The sequence below is a fragment of the Schistocerca cancellata genome, chromosome 7 (assembly GCF_023864275.1).
Source record: "Schistocerca cancellata isolate TAMUIC-IGC-003103 chromosome 7, iqSchCanc2.1, whole genome shotgun sequence".
In the NCBI taxonomy this organism is placed as follows: domain Eukaryota; kingdom Metazoa; phylum Arthropoda; class Insecta; order Orthoptera; family Acrididae; genus Schistocerca; species Schistocerca cancellata.
In genome coordinates, this window is record NC_064632.1 from 261,060,119 (window position 1) to 261,080,470 (window position 20,352).

Here is a 20,352-nt window from a genome sequence, read left to right on the forward strand (position 1 = left end):
GTCATTTTGGATATATGTCGTTCCATGTACGTACCACTAAATTACTTCCTCTGGTCACCACATCCGGTCTGCAATAACTCAATGCCACCAGATTTGGCGCAGGCCGAACACAGAAAGTAGCACAGACAACGTTTTCAGTTCGCGATTTATTCACGTGCAACGATTTGTCTGTGCGAACACTATCTGTACGGACAAGTAGGTGCAAATATCTGAGCGTGCAAAAACCCATTAGAGACAGAGCGTTCCTATCGCGAAAGCGAATGGGGCAGCTCGTAGTGTCGCGGCCTCAGACATTGTTCTGGCCACTGGCTTGACAGTCACCAGCGTGGGCCAGACGCACGACGTAAGAGCAATCGACTGAGGCCAGATCGGAGTACTCGGTGCGACGCCTTTGCTACTGTCTGTGAGGTGGTACATGTACTGAGAGCCACAACTGCCGTGGTCACAGTACATTGATAGCAGTCGGACGGGCCACAGTGAACCAAACGTTCTGTAACCAAAAGATTAAGATAGAACCCGAAACGTGGAAGAGCTAGCCTAAGCATACTGCCGTACTAGAGTAGACTGATCTTTGAACACTTACAGTCTGTGACCACTTACTGACTTGCAACAAACTTTACATATACGAGGGTAATCCCAAAAGTGAGGTCTCCTATTTTTTTATAAGTACATAGACCTGTTTATTTTTACAATGCTTTATATCAGTTTACAACTTGAACATTTAGCTACTTTTCGACACAATCACCACTTCTGTCGGTGCATTTTTGTAGACGCTGTGGCAGTTTTTGTATGCCCACGTAACACCAGCTCGCCGCCATGCCGTTCAGAAAGTTATGAACCTCTTCTTTCACCTCGTCGTCGGAGATGAATCGCTTTCCGGCCAAATGTTCTTTTAACCTAGGGAACAGGTGATAGTCACTGGGCGCCAAGTCAGGACTATAGGGTGGGTGGGTGATTATATTCCACTGAAACTGTTGCAGGAGAGCAACGGTTTGCCGAGCGATGTGTGGGCGACCGTTGTCATGCAGAATCTGTACGTCCTTGCTCAACATTCCTCTTCTCCGGTTCTAAATTGCCCGTTTGAGTTTTTTCAGAGTGTCACAGTACCTGTCAGCGTTAATTGTGGTCCCAGTGGGCATAAAGTCGCCAATAATACCCCTTTCCGATCACAAAAAACGGTTGTCATGACTTTACCGGCAGATTGTGTTTGTTTGAATTTCCACGGCTTTGGCGAAGAAGGATGCCGCCACTGGCGTGATTGTTGATTGGTCACAGGTATAAAGTGGTATGCCCAGGTTTCGTCACTCGTGACAATTGAGTCCAGAAAGTTGTCCTGTTCGGCTGCAAGGCGGTGAAGAAATGCGCGGGAAGCATCAACTCGTTGCCGCATGTGGTCCTCAGTCAGCATGCGTGGCACCCATCTTGCGCACACCTTCCGGTAGTTCAATGTTTCCGTTAAAATTCTGTTAGCTGTGCTTCGGGAAACCTCAGGAACCCACGTGCAGAGATCATCCAGGTTCATCCGCCGATCTTCACGCATGCTTAGCTCAACCTTCAACACTGTCTCTGCAGAAATTGACGGTCTACCGCTCCTCTGTTGGTCGTGAATTTCGGTCCAACCAGTTGCAAACTCTCTACACCACTCACGAACATTTTTGACACCCATGAACGACTCACCATACACTTCCGTCAACTGGCGATGGATTTCAATCGGCGCAGTGCCCTTCGCGTTCAAACACCAAATAACTGCGCGCAATTCGCACTTGGCGTTAACATCCAACCCCCCTTCTCAACGGAGCTCCCTTCTCAACGGATTCCACGCCAAGACAGCGCCTCAGCGCGGCGTGCCCATCTTTACACACAGCGCGGGAAACACTCTTCATAACAGTGTGACCAACTGCCACACAAACAGAGTTCTGTACTTACAAAAAAAAAATAGAAGACCTTACTTTTGGGATTAGCCTCGTAATTTCAAAATTTACGAACTTTTTCTCGATCACACTCCCACAAAAAGATGAAAGGAAAAAAGTTTAACGCTTACTATACTTTCTCTGTTCATGCAGTTACTTCTTTACCAATAATACTATTCCCAACACACTTTGCAGACATTGTTAACCTGTACCACTCAACGTACCTGCAGAAATACGGGGTGAATCACCTAAAACTTGCACCGTAAATGCTGCGGAAACGGAAAGCGTTATCGATGTGCGGTTTTCACAGAATGGATTGGTAGTCCGGGGCTCGTATTGTCAGCCAATCAACAGATTGTAATAACAGTTAGAAAGTGTATGTTTTGTGCAAACATACACTTTTTTAAACGGAACAATGCCTCTTGACATTAAAGAACTAATAGTAGGATAATTTAAAATGTCATTGATGTGATACTAGTGGGACTCGTTTACGGGATATCGTGTTCTGAAAAGTTCACCCACCGACACTCGTACAGTACCTTCGGTAGCACACAATAAAGAACGACGCAAGTGCATACACTAGTTATGTGGATTCTGACTAACAACGAGAAAACTGGTCATCGTAGGTTGTGTTCAAAATGTCCATTGTCAGCGGCAATACACGCTACCAGGAACGACTGCTGCACACGTGCTAGCCTTTCAGCGGAGATGTATAAGCAGACTGCAGTAATACGTCGTTGCATATCACCGAGTCTAGTCGGTACGTCCTTGTAGACAGCGTCCTTCAGTTTTCTCCACAGAAAAAAGTCTACAGACGTCAAAACCGGGGAACGGGCCGACCAAGATACAGGTCCCCTTCGTCCAGTCCAACGAACTTGGAACAATTCATGAAGACATGCTGCAGTACTTCGTTCACTATGGGATGCACGGCTGCCATGTAGGTACCACAGGTTCCTTCTATTCTGCAGCAAAACGTCTTCTAGCACCCGTGAAAGATGGTCTGTTAGGAGGCTGCGATACTTATTGTGCTTTCCGTGTTCCGTCTATGAAAAACGGGCCTACGAGTTCATGGTTGACTATCCCAAACCACACATTTACACTCCACGGACGCTGACTTTCCACCTGACGAGGCCAACGGGTATTCTCAACAGACCAATAGTGCATGTTTCGGCGGTTTACCTTGTAATGATTTGTAAATATGGCTTCATCACTAAACAAGATAGGTGATAGATGTGCAATATCTTATCTAAATGCCCACGTGCAGAACTTAACGCTATTCTCATAACCGTTTCCATGCAGCTCTTAGTGGAGAAAGATGTGGTGCGGATGGAATCTGTGTCGATGGACAACGCGTAGGACACCTGGCTGACTCTTTCCACCTCCTCGTGCAATTGCGCGGACCTAACGTGTGGATCACTGGCAGCGAGGACATTAATTTTCCCTTCTTCTCTCGTCATTTGTTTCCTTCTGTTGCGTTGTCTAGGTGTTGCACTACCACTTTCACGTAACTGGCTGAAGAGGTTGATAAGTAACTGCCGAGATGTTTGACGTCTATAGGGATATCTTGCCGCGTACACCGTACAAGAACGAACTGCATTCTTCTTACACTCTTCATACACCATCAGCATGCCGGCTTTATATGCAATTGTAACTCCCATCGTCCACTCACGACATACTGCTTGGACTGCCACATACTAACTGACTATCAATTCGCAGTGCTCTCAGGAACGCACAAGCACATTGTAAGCAAAGGTGACAACATCGTACCTAGCAACTACGAAGGTTGAATGAGACAAACAAGTATCGGTCTAAGAACTTTGCACAATACAATACCTCGCAAACGACTTGCACTAGAATTCTCCAACAAACACCACTGAAATTCTAATTTATCCTACCTTTAGTTTTTTAATGTCAATAGGCATTGTTACAGTTAAAAAAAGTGAATGTTTGCACAAAAAATACACTTTATAAGTATTATTACAATCTGTTTACTGGCTAACAATACGAACCCCTAACTACAAGTCCATCATGTGAAAACCGCTCATCAATAGCACTTTGCATTTCTGCTATATTTGCGGTGCAAGTTTTAGGTGATTCACCTAGTATATCACTGCGTGACACACAGTTCAGAAGATATGACGTCATAAGCACGCAGCTGTGAGAAAAGGAAACTGTGGGTGAAATTAGCTAGAGATACAAATATGTGTTGTGAAATATGTTAAACATACCGTTGAAAAGAATTAAGGGAACACATGTAATAACATTCGGCACGTTAAATCTATTTTGATACGGGGGGGGGGGGGGGGGCTGGTCTTATTGCACGGCTTGAGATCATCGCTTTCAACGCAGGCAACAATCTTTCACCGTCTATTGGCTGTGTTATGCATTACAGAGTCAAATGACCCCTCAGAAGAAGGTGGGCCTCGGGTCCCAGTGTTCTCTAGTGAGGTGTACAGATGGCTGGGTGCCCATATTTGTCGTTTTAGGAAACATGCCATCCCAAAAGTAATCATGGACAAAATTCTGTGTGCATTTCTGGAGGACAATTTCGTGGGCAGTGGTTATGTACGTTACTGTACTTACATTTTCTGTCCTGTTGCATATCTTTGGTGGATATCTCTTTCTACTGCTACTGAGTACACCGTCTCCACACTGTTACACAAAAAATTCGCTTATAAATTTACTACACACGTATTTTTCACAAAACATGATTTGGCAGACACTTCTGTTTTCATACTTATTGAGAGGTACTATTCAGTAGTCTTTGCTCACTTGTTCATCGTTTGCCCTATGTTTAATGTGGCGATAATTTCGAAGATTTCGTGAGCACTAATGTGGTGTGTCTGCACGTGGGGGGTGGGGGTGTATGTGTGTCTTTGTGTGTGTGAAATGAGAGAGACAGAGACAGAGAGAGGGAGAAATATATATATATATATATTTTTTCATTCAAGACTTTCTACCCTGTATAACTGCTTTTTGTATGTGGCAGTTCTCCTCTATTGTGAGTTTATGGCAGAGACTATAACTTTCTCTGAGGATTTTAAGAACAGTCTCATTGTTGGTTCGGTGGTGGTGTCCTTGTACGAGATGACCTGCATGGACATGTTTAGCGAATGGAGGAGAAGAGGACATCCAGAAAACTACACGAAATCAAAGGGAAAGGAAGAAGTCTAAGAGCCAGACCAAGAGATAGGTGGCTGGGAGCAGTGAAGGACTGCGTGTGAAAGAGACGAGAAGGCTGGATCAAGGTGGAGACAGAGAACTGGTGGGAAGACAGAAGGCGATAGAAAGGCCTATGTTCCAGACAGACCCGATCGGTGACCGGAAACCTTTCAAAATGAAGAAGAAGATCCATAGCAAGGAGATCCTCAAAGATGTAGAACGTGTCAGAAAACAAATATACAGTACATAAATGTATTCATAAACTAAATAAATAAAAAAATAAACGAGTGAGTTGCTACTCTCTTCCACAGATACCTAGTGAAATGTCCTTAATTGATGTGAAATAAGTAAAAAAAATTTAAAAAATACGCTCCTGGAAATTGAAATAAGAACACCGTGAATTCATTGTCCCAGGAAGGGGAAACTTTATTGACACATTCCTGGGGTCAGATACATCACATGATCACACTGACAGAACCACAGGCACATAGACACAGGCAACAGAGCATGCACAATGTCGGCACTAGTACAGTGTATATCCACCTTTCGCAGCAATGCAGGCTGCTATTCTCCCATGGAGACGATCGTAGAGATGCTGGATGTAGTCCTGTGGAACGGCTTGCCATGCCATTTCCACCTGGCGCCTCAGTTGGACCAGCGTTCGTGCTGGACGTGCAGACCGCGTGAGACGACGCTTCATCCAGTCCCAAACATGCTCAATGGGGGACAGATCCGGAGATCTTGCTGGCCAGGGTAGTTGACTTACACCTTCTAGAGCACGTTGGGTGGCACGGGATACATGCGGACGTGCATTGTCCTGTTGGAACAGCAAGTTCCCTTGCCGGTCTAGGAATGGTAGAACGATGGGTTCGATGACGGTTTGGATGTACCGTGCACTATTCAGTGTCCCCTCGACGATCACCAGTGGTGTACGGCCAGTGTAGGAGATCGCTCCCCACACCATGATGCCGGGTGTTGGCCCTGTGTGCCTCGGTCGTATGCAGTCCTGATTGTGGCGCTCACCTGCACGGTGCCAAACACGCATACGACCATGATTGGCACCAAGGCAGAAGCGACTCTCATCGCTGAAGACGACACGTCTCCATTCGTCCCTCCATTCACGCCTGTCGCGACACCACTGGAGGCGGGCTGCACGATGTTGGGGCGTGAGCGGAAGACGGCCTAACGGTGTGCGGGACCGTAGCCCAGCTTCATGGAGACGGTTGCGAATGGTCCTCGCCGATACCCCAGGAGCAACAGTGTCCCTAATTTGCTGGGAAGTGGCGGTGCGGTCCCTTACGGCACTGCGTAGGATCCTACGGTCTTGGCGTGCATCCGTGCGTCGCTGCGGTCCGGTCCCAGGTCGACGGGCACGTGCACCTTCCGCCGACCACTGGCGACAACATCGATGTACTGTGGAGACCTCACGCCCCACGTGTTGAGCAATTCGGCGGTACGTCCACCCGGCGTCCCGCATGCCCACTATACGCCCTCGCTCAAAGTCCGTCAACTGCACATACGGTTTACGTCCACGCTGTCGCGGCATGCTACCAGTGTTTAAGACTGCGATGGAGCTCCGTATGCCACGGCAAACTGGCTGACACTGACGGCGGCGGTGCACAAATGCTGCGCAGCTAGCGCCATTCGACGGCCAACACCGCGGTTCCTGGTGTGTCCGCTGTGCCGTGCGTGTGATCATTGCTTGTACAGCCCTCTCGCAGTGTCCGGAGCAAGTATGGTGGGTCTGACACACCGGTGTCAATGTGTTCTTTTTTCCATTTCCAGGAGTGTATGTTTATTTAAGAAGCAGTAACAAACCAGTCACAAAATATGTAAATGAAAAACTCACAGACTTACGTATAATGATTATTAGGCTACTGTGATCAAGCATCACCAAACAGAAAATCAGTGTAGAACGTTTATTTATAGTGATCACCCTGTTGGACTGAAGGTAAGCGGAAGTCAGATTTTCCGTAACACCCACGTTATTTGATATTATTAATAATATATACGTCAGGCGGTTACACTACGAAATTCGACAACGTACTAGAAGGAATTGGTCACCAATGAACTGATTAGGCTCCTCTTCAACTGAAATTTTAATACATAAACTTATTACGGCTGACGGAAAGCTATTGCAACTTGCCGACCCAAAATAGTGGAGACCTTCCTCGGCCAAAGCATGTGACTTTACATCTTAATGAACATTGTTCTTATTTGTAGCACAGATTCCATGAAAATCCAGATTGGTTTGAAAATGAGTGATTAATGACAAATGCCATGAAGGAATAGTTACAGCAATAGTTAGTTTCCCCAGTTCCACGAACAGGTTTCTGCAGGGCGTTCTTGAGTTCACAATACAAATAAATCGCATTAAATGTTTGATGAATCAAAGAAACGCACTTTTCTCACACTTTCCTCGTGAGAACCGTGGACGTATATTTGAAGTAGTAACGATTCCCTAAATAAATATATTTTCCTGTGGTGCTGTCGGGTTTGTTTGTGTGATTAATGGTCCTCGTGTTGGTACTAACGCTGTAAGCAGACTTTAGCGTTTTATTAATACTCACACTTTGTTCTAAGATGTACCCAACCACGGCTGGGAAGACGAAGCCAGTGCAGCTACCGATTGTGTTCATTATACCGTACAGAGATCCTGGAAGAAAACATACAAGTTGCTGTTAATTTCGGGAGTTCTGCGCTCAGTCTGAAATAAAATAGTTGTAAATGCGAAGGGCGTTCAGTAAGTAATGCAACACATACAAAAGCATGTTGGTTTTATTCAGGATTTCAATATACCGTATTCTTCCCCACTCTTTCGGCTACACAACCCTATTTTTCAACTTAATCTCTGTTCAATGCAACGGCCTTATGCCACCTTACTGGGAGCGCCAGTATGCTCGTGTGGTCGACGTTGAAGCCAACATCTTGCGACGTCAATAACCTCCCCTTCGTCGACGTACAGCTTGTCGCGGAGTGCACCCTCATTGGTGCAAACTGATGGTCCTTCGTTGCTCTTTATCGTCTTCTGTCAGGTGGCGAGGAACCCGTCGGACAGGCAGCTTTGAGTACCCCAACTGATGGACGAGTGTGTCAGCACTACTCCCAACAGTGACGTCGAGTTGTGCAACGAGGTGTTTGAGTGTGATCCGTCGATCACTTCGAATGAGAGTGTCCACACGTTCCAACTTTGCTCGTGTCGGCTTTGTGCGGCCGGACGACACGCGGGAGACCAGAGAGGTTTGTGTGACCTTGTTGCGATGATGACAGACGCCACGCCCAACGACTGACAGTACTTTTATTCAATACCAGGTCTCTGTAGATAGTCCGACCAGTGTGGCCGAGCGCTTCTAGGAGCTTCAGTCTGGAACCGCGCGACCGCTACGGTCGCAGGTTCGAATCCAGCCTTGGGCATGGATGTGTGTGATGTCCTTAGGTTAGTTAGGTTTAAGTAGTTCTAGGTTCTAGGGGACTGATGACCTGAGATGTCAAGTCCCATAGCGCTCAGAGCCATTTTAACCATCTATGTAGATATTCTGCAAGTGCCTAGAAATATCTGCGATGCTCTGGTTTTCCCCAAAAGAAGCTCAATAAGAGCTCTCTTTTTCGAGTATACCTCCGTTACAGACGCCATTTTGGGGGCTACGTAAAGCGCTGTCACCTATCGGAGCTACATGAAACCATAACAGCTGAAGCTGGAATATTCCACGATATCCAACAAAATTACGCATTTTTTCAACCGAAACTGGCCGAGGAAACGGTGTTGCATTACTTCCTGAACACCCCTCGTACAAAGGAAGTGTTGAGATACACTACACTGTTTCATACACTGTCATAAACATATGCAGTTGCGCTGTAAATACAAAGGCAATGTTTGGTTACACCACAGTATTTCATTCACCATCATGAACCACATGTTGCGGGAGCCAAGACAAGGAGTGAGATATGCGCCCATGTTTATAGAAAAGAGGAGTGATAAAGGTTGAGAAAAATTTCGAAAGAAATCCGAAGAAGAAAGACATTTAGGGAAACCAAGAGCAAGACTGAGAAACCACGTGGCCACGGATCTTCAGATACGAGGAGCAAGGGAAGAAGATGCAAAGGACAGAACGCTTTGAAGCAGGCTACTTGACGAAGCCAGGAGAGTAAGAGCAAGTAAGTATCCTAGACCTCTATATAGTTAAAATGAACAGTTAGTCAAAAATAGTCTCAGGTTGGAATCCGTTTTGCAGGGAAACTGTGCTGTCAGAGAGATATGCTCTTTATTTTTCACAGTAGCCATGGGCGATGTGAAGATATTGCTGACCGCGAATGGTAATTTTCTTCTTCTTTCTTTCTTTCTTGTTCCTAGACTTTGATGGTGTACAATCTATTTTGTTTTGTTCTACAGTATGACGTATAACTGTGCTTTACCTTATTTATATTGCTACAAGAATCTCTTACTAATTGAGTATGAAAAATAATCAACTTCTTTTTGATCTTCTTTGTAATGTTTTCCTTAAGTATGCCATGTAAAACTAAATGCCATATGTGGAATTGTTAGATGAAATTTGATGCGAGAGCGATATCGACAGCTGCGGTCCGACAGGGTGTCAGTAAGACTGCAGTGGTGTGTATACGCGCTGGTATTCAAGCAACGTGCTATTATAATGCATTGGACAGAAACACACTGGAACTTGTGGTCGAGTTGTTACATTTTGGACACAGTTTGGTCTAGGTATTAACGTGAACATTATGAAACAAAAGGTTAGGTTCTTTGAATACTGCCAGTTCAGTGGAGGGTTATAAACAGCAATGTGAACACACACGTTAGTGGACAGTGATTGTCGTTAATAGAGCCAAATTGTTTGCATGTTACAGAGTTGCAAATCTAATGTACTATAAGATTCTTATTTTATTTGCAATTTAAGGAACCGCCGCGTGCGTAAAACATTAACCGTCATTGTGGAAACGTTTAAACTCTTTAATGTATTACAAACTTGCTCGCCAAATTGTAAATTTGTGAAACTGGTAAGCAAGCTGAAAACGAACGGACTGTATGAGGTGCATTCAAGTTCTAAGGCCTCCGATTTTTTTTTCTAATTAACTACTCACCCGAAATCGAGGAAACTGGCGTTACTTCTCGACGTAATCGCCCTGCAGACGTACACATTTTTCACAATGCTGACGCCATGATTCCATGGCAGCGGCGAAGGCTTCTTTAGGAGTCTGTTTTGACCGCTGGAAAATCGCTGAGGCAATAGCAGCACGGCTGGTGAATGTGCGGCCATGGAGAGTGTCTTTCAAGAGTGTCTTTCATTGTTGGAAAAAGCCAAAAGTCACTAGGAGCCAGGTCAGGTGAGTAGGGAGCGTGAGGAATCACTTCAAAGTTGTTATCACGAAGAAACTGTTGCGTAACGTTAGCTCGATGTGCGGGTGCGTTGTCTTGGTGAAACAGCACACGCGCAGCCCTTCCCGGACGTTTTTGTTGCAGTGCAGGAAGGATTTAGTTCTTCAAAACGTTTTCGTAGGATGCACCTGCTACCGTAGCGCCCTTTGGAACGCAATGGGTAAGAATTACGCCCTCGCTGTCCCAGAACATGGACACCATCATTTTTTCAGCACTGGCGGTTACCCGAAATTTTTTTGGTGGCGGTGAATCTGTGTGCTTCCATTGAGCTGACTGGCGCTTTGTTTCTGGATTGAAAAATGGCATCCACATGTCATCCATTGTCACAACCGACGAAAAGAAAGTCCCATTCATGCTGTCGTAGCACGTCAACGTTGCTTGGCAACATGCCACACGGGCAGCCATGTGGTTGTCCGTCAGCATTCGTGGCACCCACCTGGATGACACTTTTCGCATTTTCAGGTCGTCATGCAGGATTGTGTGCACAGAACCCACAGAAATGCCAACTCTGGAGGCGTTCTGTTCAACAGTCATTCGGATCCCCCAAAACAATTCTCTCCACTTTCTCGATCATGTCGTCAGACCAGCTTGTGCGAGCCCGAGGTTGTTTCAGTTTGTTGTCACACGATGTTCTGCCTTCATTAAACTGTCGCACCCACGAATGCACTTTCGACACATCCATAACTCCATCACCACATGTCTCCTTCAACTGTCGATAAATTTAAAGTTGTTTCACACCACGCAAATCCAGAAAACGAATGATTGCACGCTGTTCAAGTAAGGAAAACGTCGCCATTTTAAGTATTTAAAACAGCTCTCATTCTCGCCGCTGGCGGTAAAATTCCATCTTCCGTACGGTGCTGCCATCTCTGGGACGTATTGACAATGAACGCAGCCTGATTTTAAAACAATGCGCATGTTTCTATCTCTTTCCAGTCTGGAGAAAAAAAAAAATCGGAGACCTTAGAACTTGAATGCACCTCGTAGTTTCGTGATAGCCGAGTTAATGTGGATTTTATACCGTCATAAAACTATGTATTTGGTATGAATAACAGCAGCGAGTGTGTACGGCCAGCGTAAATACAGAGTGACAATTATTGAACAACATTAAAAAAAACGTAAATTAGTTTCAAACTACGGCGTGTACACACTTTATTCAACCTGTAAACGTCACTACAGATACTCGGTTTTAGGTTATAACATATTCGATGTGCCTGCCATCATTGACGATGGCGAATAGCCAAATTTTGCATGACCCGCTGAAGTGTCGGACATCGGTGCTGTCGATGACTTCCTGAATGGCTGTTTTCAGCTCAGCGATGGGCTTTGGGGTTATTTCTGTACACCTTGTCTTTAATATAGCCCTACAAAAAGGAGTCGCATGTGTTCAGATCCGGAGAATATGGAGGCCAATCGAGGCCCATGCCAGTGGCCTCTGGGTACCCCAGAGCCAGAATGCGGTCCCTAAAGCGCTCCTCCAGGTCACAGGGTCGAGCTCCGTCGTGCATGAACCACATATTGTTGAAACCAAGGTCACTTTGGATAATGGGTATGAAATCGTGTTCTAAAACCTTAAGGTACCGTCCGGTAGTCACCGTGCCACCGCACCGATTATTCCGTGACTGGACACTGCACACCACACCGTCACCCACTGAGGGTGAAGAGACTTCTCGATCGCGAAATGCGGATTGTCAGTCCCCAAAATGTGCCAGTTTTAGTTGTTGACGAACCCATTCAAATGAAAGTGGACTTCGTCGCTAAACCAAACAACAATGCTCATACTAATTGAATCAGTTATATTGAAAAGGGCACGAGTCACATTTTTTTACCATATTGAGTTATGCTTGGATCCGGTATCTATAGAGATAGGTACGTCGTTGTGTATGAAAACGGCATCAGTCCAATGCATAACATAGGCAGGGGAAGGCAATGAGTTTGTTGGATGTTTTGAAAAGGGCAATAGTGCTGGACTCATGCACCTTTCAAAACAACTACGCCGCTGCTATATGGTGACCATTTTAGTAATCACTTCAAGCAGCTGGATGAGTGTAGTTTTATAGTTGATTTGCGTGCAACCATGGACACTGATACTAATGAATCACCTCGAGAACGCAAAAATGGCCAACGAAACCCAGAAGAACATAAACAGAATAAGACTAAAAGATATAAAGTAAAGGGAAATGAACACGTCAGCTATTCTCGGAAAGACATTGGAACCAGATCTACAGGACCCGATTGCAGATATGTTTCTAAACTAACTTTTTTGTAGGTTACATCTTATTAAAAATATATTCTAATACAAAAATAGCTTTCAACATATTGGTCAGCAGAACAATAAAAGTCACATTTACAAGGGGCAAACATTCACTTCATCTTCAGTAAGTAAAACCTATAAAATAAATATACAAAATTTTAATGTAGGCTAATTCTGTTTACTGGGATCAATCAATGAATTTTATTGCAATTATTAATCTTCAACCACATAGCATAAATACGGTCTCACCTGTATTTAAGCTCAAATAAACTAAAAATCTGCAGTACTAAATGTATATTTCCACAGATTTTTTCAGATAACAGAGTTTGCCTAAATACCCATTACAAAACACTAAAGCCAAAACAAGTAGCTTTGTTTGATTTCAGATGCAGTATGAAGTGTTTTACAATATTCAGTGACCTAGAAAAGATAACAATGTAGAAAAATTTCCATGAATTTGAAACTAAAACGGGGCAAGATATTTTCCTACAAGGCCCGCTGACTTTATCTGATGATCATCCCCGTAGACCACAGAAGGATACTCCAAAAGCCAGACTGCACAATGTTTTGTACAGCATTTCTCTTGTACGTAACAGACATTCCATTTTCAAAAAAGCGTTCATCAGTTTGCATGGAGAATCCGAAAAGAGAGTGTGAAGACTTGTTGACTTGCTGGCTGCAGGTGAATCTCCAAAAGAAAATCGAGGAAAATCAGAAAACTCTAGACAAAAATCTGTAGCAGGAGCAGTTTGTGAAAAAATAAATGAACATATCTCCTCTTTCCCAGCAAAGGAAACACATTTTGCAAATCGAAATATCAAGTATTTGAATGTCGAGCTAACAGTAGAGATCATGCATGCACTCTTTTGCAAAAAGTATCCTGACATTAAAGCTACTTACTCATTTTATTTGAAACAAGGAGACCTTCATCTATGCAGTTAGAAGGCCACAAAAAGATGTGTGCGCTACTTGTGAGGAGCTCAGTTAAAAACTTAAAAGTAATTTTCTAAATGATAACGCTAAGCGTGTTGCAGCCGCAGAGCTGTTGATACATAAGGGTAGATCACAAAAGTTCTACAAGAAAAGGAAGGAAGTAACAGCAAATTGTGTTGAACGAGATGACATCGCATGTATTTGTTTTGATTACATGCAGAATTCGCCCTTGCCCCACATTCCCGTGCAAGAGGTATTTTACATGAGACAACTAAGGGTGTACTTGTTTTGCATCCATGATATGAAAAAGGAAACCTCAGTACATCATTTCTATCATGAAGGCTTGCGCAGAAAAGGATCCAATGAGGTGTGCACACTTCTTAATCATTACATATGTAATAACGTATCTGACAGCACCGAGGAGCTTCATTTATTTTCATATTCCTGTGGTCGTCAAAATCGAAACCACACAGTCACACGCTTTATCATGAGTCTGGTTGCAACAGGAAGATTCGACAAAATTTTACAATATTATCCTATACGGGGGCATTCTTTCCTCCCCTCTGACCGTGACTTTTGGGTAATTAAAATATATACAGGGTGAGTCACCTAACGTTACCACTGGATATATTTCGTAAACCACATCAAATACTGACGAACCGATTCCACAGACCGAACGTGAGGAGAGGGGCTAGTGTAATTGTTTAATAGAAACCATACAAAAATGCACGGAAGTATGTTTTTTAACACAAACCTACGTTTTTTAAAACGGAACCACGTTAGTTTTGTTAGCACATCTGAACATATAAACAAATACGTAATTAGTGCCGTTTGTTGCATTGTAAAATGTTAATTACATCCGGAGATATTGTAACCTAAAGTTGATGCTTGAAACCTCCGACGTTCAGTTGCATGTTGTAACAAACACGGGCCACGGTCGGCGAGCAGCATCTGCAGGGACATGTTTACGATGACGACCGTGTTTACGAGTGTGGCTGTAGTGCACTGTTGTGGTTTGGTCTAGCTGTCGCAGTGTCCGCATTCTAGCGCTTGCTGCTATTGTTATTCTGCATTCGTCTCCGCACGCAGACCAACTGTAGTACACCGTGTTACCAGACGTCTGTGATAGTGTAATGTTGTAGGAACTGTGACCATGGTGTATTTGAACTGAAGCCTGCAGGGTGTATGCAGAACGGTACCCGGACAGAGAGCATCCAACGTGCCGCACATTGAAAACATATTCCGTCAACTGTATGCAACAGGTATGGTCGTGGCACGCAAATGGGTCCGTAACAGGCCCGTCACAGGAGAAGCGGGTGCAGTTGGTGTGTTAGCTGCTGTTGCCATGAACCCACACATGAGTATACGGGACATTGCGAGAGCCGGTGGACTGAGTCAAAGTAGTGTCATGCGCATATTGCATCGTCACCGCTTTCACCCGTTTCATGTGTCGCTACATCAGCAATTACATGGTGATGACTTTAATAATCGAGTGCAATTCTGTCAATGGGCATTAACAGAGAATGCGTTGCAGTTCTACCTGTTTACCGATGAAGCGGGTTTCACAAACTACGGGGCAGTGGATCTACGGAACATGCATTACTGGTCCGTGGACAATCCTCGCTGGCTCAGACAGGTAGAGCGACAGCGACTGTGGACTGTAAATGTATGGTGCGGAATCATTGGCGACCACCTCATTGGTCCTCACTTCATTGCAGGGGCCCAAACAGCTGCAACATACATCGCGTTTCTACAGAATGATCTGCCAACGTTGCTCGAAAATGTTCCACTGGAAACGCGTCGACGTATGTGGTATCAGCATGATGGTGCACCTGCACATTCCGCAATTAACACTAGGCTGACGCTTGACAGGATGTTCGACGGGCGTTTCATAGGACGTGGAGGACGCATAAATTGGCTAGCCCGTTCTCCTGATCTTACACCCCTGGACTTCTTTCTGTGGGGTACGTTAAAGGAGAATGTGTACAGTGATGTGCCTACACCCTCAGAGGATATGAAAAAACGTATTGTGGCAGCCTGCGGCGACATTACACCAGATGTACTGCGGCGTGTACGACATTCATTACGCCAGAGATTGCAATTGTGTGCAGCAAATGATGGCCACCACATTGAACATCTATTGGCCTGACATGTCGGGACACACTCTATTCCACTCCGTAATTGAAAACGGAAACCACGTGTGTACGTGTACCTTACCCCTCGTGGTAATGTACACTCTTTGACATAAAACTTGACCGGCGGCCGGCCGCTTCAGAGGCTAAGTCCGCGCCGATCGCGACATGGGACAAAGAAACTGGCCAACTCGCTAATTCTCTAAGTCCGGTTATCTGCACAATCTGGCAACACTGTAGACTGCGGCACTTCCTGGAGGAAAACTTGTCCCAAGATAGAGAGACTCTAGGCTGATTACGCCTGTGGTCTAGCGGTAGCGTGCGTTGTTTCTGTTCATAATGTCAGTGGATCGAGAGCAGCTGGCATAAAATATTTTTATAGCCTCTTCTGTCTGAATGCTGAAGACGTGAATGTAATGGTAGCGCAGATTCAATCTATTTCGCTTTGTGACACACCGATATCAAAATTTTATCTAGTAACGATTTTGCGGCAGATTTCCTGCAGACTGTCCTCCTCTGGACGCCGTATGCGGCAAAGCTCCGGGATCCATTTGCTGGCTACTGGCAGCGGCCGTGGCGACAGCAGCGGCGCTGCACTCCCCCGTTCTTTATCGAAAGCGCCTGCTACCGCTCATCGCTTTTGATGATTTGAAACGCTTTATTATTAAATGTTGCTCCACAGAAAATTTCTACAATTTCCATTCACGCTCAAAAGCATAGGAGACAGACGCCCTGATTAGTAGGCGGGTAATCGGCAAGAGCTGAGTATGGCCCGAAATTAATTTTATAGACTGGGACGAAATTAAACCACCTCACTACATTCGATGAATTTATAAATGCTTCATACCTCGTTTCTTTTCCTTTCAAACTTAATTATTTGTGCAACTTTTGGTCAATGATTGGATGTTTTCGTCAAGCCAGAGTGAGCGTCTGTGGTGTAAAATGTATTACAGTTCTTGTTTCATTCCTTATGGTAAGTCTATGCGATAAACTGTGTGAATACCTTGCAATGCATGCTCTGTAGCAGTGCAGGCACACTGCACATTTGGAGTTCCATGTATGGGTTCATGAAGTATTTATTGTTGATCGGAAGTGATAGATAATGTCATCAGATTTAAACCAGAAAAATTTGTCGTTTTGAAGGTTTCAGAGAACGGAAAGGAATTGCTAACGCCGGTGTTAGAAAACGTCTACAGTTAAACGCTATTGCAAAAATTTAGAAGATGTGAACTATATTAATGAACATGTGCACTTCATAAACAACCTTCTGACATGTTAGACCTATATGACGAACAAAGCTCAAATTTATATCGTTGACAGTCGGTTTGAGTCTTTTCAGGACCAATTTTACAGTGAAGCACCTTGGAATTTGCAAAGCAGAAATCCATGATATTAACTTAATTTACTAAGTCGAAATCGGACGAAGATTGATGTTTAAAGGCATTCTTCAGATTTCGCATAAGAAATGTTTACTAGCAGTTTGCAACTCCATTAATTAAAATGGAAAATAAAATGTTTTAGTCAGCGGCTTCTACCGTGATTCGAACTTATAGTACAAGCACTGCAACGCACAATGGAACCTCTGAGCTAACGACACACTGGCGGCCAGAGGCGGACTATAGTCACTGCGATGTTGCCTGAGCCTCAAAACGCAACCTTAAACACAGAAACAGAGGAGGTGGAGATTACTGTTTTAACGTCCCGTCGACAACGATGTCATTAGAGACGGATCACAAGCTCGGATTAGGGAAGGATGGGGAAGGAAATCGGCCGTGCCCTTCCTAAGGAACCATCCCGGCATTTGCCTGAAGCGATTTAGGGAAATCATTGAAAACCTAAATCAGGATGGCCGGGCGCGGGATTGCACCATCGTCCTCCCGAATGCACACACAAACAGGTGTTACTTATGTGAAGAACGCCGTTCTTGGAGTCCAGAAATTAAATATACTTTCTAATTGTGTCATCTTGCAGTGGATTATATCGTACGAGTCTTCGATGTGGAAAACGAATGTTAAGTGAATTTAGCGAGGTAACGCCGACCTACACCCGGAAGTAAATGCACTATCAGAGTGTTGACAAATACTTGCTACGACGCTGCCATTTCTCGGCTCTCTGACGAGGCAGCTCTTCAGCGAAATGCTTGCCGTGATTCTCCGATACGGTTCTTCAGAGTGGAGACGCGCGCGCACGTTTGGTTTTTATGCGGCGTTCTCCCCTGGTGGTTTCTGACGTCGCCTTGTGGGCTATGTATACATATGAGACATTCAATTATCATTAATCCAGAATGATACAAGTTTCAGCTTCCGGCGTGGAAGAAGGCTGTTGACGCCGACATTATATCATTTCAACGTAGGGAAAGCAAAACGGATCATTCAATGTTTCTCATTCAACATAAAGCATGTGAGATAAATTTCCGTAACGTTCATAATCATCTAAAAATACAAACGAAGTAAAAATACACCGGAATCTTATTCGAGTTGAATATAATGTAAGATACCAAACGCTTTGCACCTCGATGTCGAATTTGTCCACTTGCAATCGTTTGCAGCATGCACATAGATTGTCATGATTACCACGAGAATGAAGAAATATGTTGGTAAGGATGGAAGCAAGAAGAGACGCAGTCAACAAATATTCTATTCCTCATGGCATTCATTTCATTTGACACGTAAGAAGAGGTAAAGCGGGAATTTACTTTCGTTAACACGAAAGATATGCCGCACATATTGATAACGAGGAAGTCTGCGTCTTCATACGTTTCCTCCTTGAAATCTGTATGCTCTATTATATACTAAGTAGCCCGATCATTGTTTCAGTAATGTTACCCTCTTGTTTGACCCCGTAACGATGAACAGATTCCAAATGCATGTCTCTGCGTGAAAGTAGCTGTTCGAACCCTTCCTGGGTTGTTTTTTGTGTTTTATTGCTTGGAATTCCTGAAGCAGACCACTGTGCCTTCCCCCCTCGTGGGTTAGGTCTCAAAACTAAACCGCTTTGTGTCCAATGGCATAATTTATTCATACAGCATCAGCATAAGACTCTTGCGAGTGAGAGAATGACAATAACAATCGTAACAAGAACAAGCAAATAATGAATGATGTTTATTCCAACGCAGAAAGAGAATGGCTTTAAATATAAAAATCTATATCTATATCCATATCTATTGATCTTTTAGTTGGCACAATGAAAATATATTCTTAGCATTTAGTTACTGAATTTAGTTCTGGATGTTTGCAGAGAAAAGGAAAAGTCGGTACTTCTCGCTAGTGTAATATAATGTGAACCAGCAACTACCCTTTCCTTAGAACACGACTCAAGCAGGTCCTCAAGTAGGCACTGCTGCACTCTGTTCCCTGACATTGCTCTGATGACGGTTAATGCAGATAGTTCCGATTATGAAATACAAAACGTATTGCAGGTTAGTTCCTAGGATAGTAACATTAAATTTGCGTTGTAGACGGCACATGAACGTGACGACTATCCATATTACTCATCAATATAAAAAGACAGTATTTTGGGAATTTAGCAGGATTACTCAAAATGAATTCTGAAATTGGGTGACTGACCGCACAGGTGCTAAACGTCGTCAAGAGTATACGATGTCCTAATCGCATTAGGAATATGAAGATCGTCTTCGACAGCTCGCAACTTTCACATAGCTAACCCCACCCTACTCCAGACAGCTCTCGGTGGAGTTGCACTACGTTGCCGATGTTATGGAAGGCCTTCAAACCGACAACAGACCACATATTGAAAAATACAAGCGAATTCTCTTGCAGCGTAAGCTTATTGTAACTAATCTAAAAATTATTGGAGAGGAACATTGTCCTATTCAAAAAAGTAAAATGTTACACACTGTTGACGTCAAACGGACATTATCTACACTCCTGGAAATGGAAAAAAGAACACATTGACACCGGTGTGTCAGACCCACCATACTTGCTCCGGACACTGCGAGAGGGCTGTACAAGCAATGATCACACGCACGGCACAGCGGACACACCAGGAACCGCGGTGTTGGCCGTCGAATGGCGCTAGCTGCGCAGCATTTGTGCACCGCCGCCGTCAGTGTCAGCCAGTTTGCCGTGGCATACGGAGCTCCATCGAAGTCTTTAACACTGGTAGCATGCCGTTACAGCGTGGACGTGAACCGTATGTGCAGTTGACGGACTTTGAGCGAGGGCGTATAGTGGGCATGCGGGAGGCCGGGTGGACGTACCGCGGAATTGCTCAACACGTGGGGCGTGAGGTCTCCACAGTACATCGATGTTGTCGCCAGTGGTCGGCGGAAGGTGCACGTGCCCGTCGACCTGGGACCGGACCGCAGCGACGCACGGATGCACGCCAAGACCGTAGGATCCTACGCAGTGCCGTAGGGGACCGCACCGCCACTTCCCAGCAAATTAGGGACACTGTTGCTCCTGGGGTATCGGCGAGGACCATTCGCAACGGTCTCCATGAAGCTGGGCTACGGTCCCGCACACCGTTAGGCCGTCTTCCGCTCACGCCCCAACATCGTGCAGCCCGCCTCCAGTGGTGTCGCGACAGGCGTGAATGGAGGGACGAATGGAG

General features: G+C 44.8%; 1 protein-coding gene across 1 annotated transcript in view; it reads right to left on the reverse strand.

Annotated features, from left to right (window-relative positions):
• Nucleotides 1-20,352, reverse strand: part of LOC126092726 (sialin-like) — a 181,382-nt gene that overhangs the window by 26,483 nt on the left and 134,547 nt on the right. Inside the window, exon 7 of the mRNA XM_049908451.1 lies at nucleotides 7,643-7,728. Coding sequence (XP_049764408.1) covers nucleotides 7,643-7,728 — 86 coding nt within the window. The remainder of the gene's footprint in view (nucleotides 1-7,642; nucleotides 7,729-20,352) is intronic.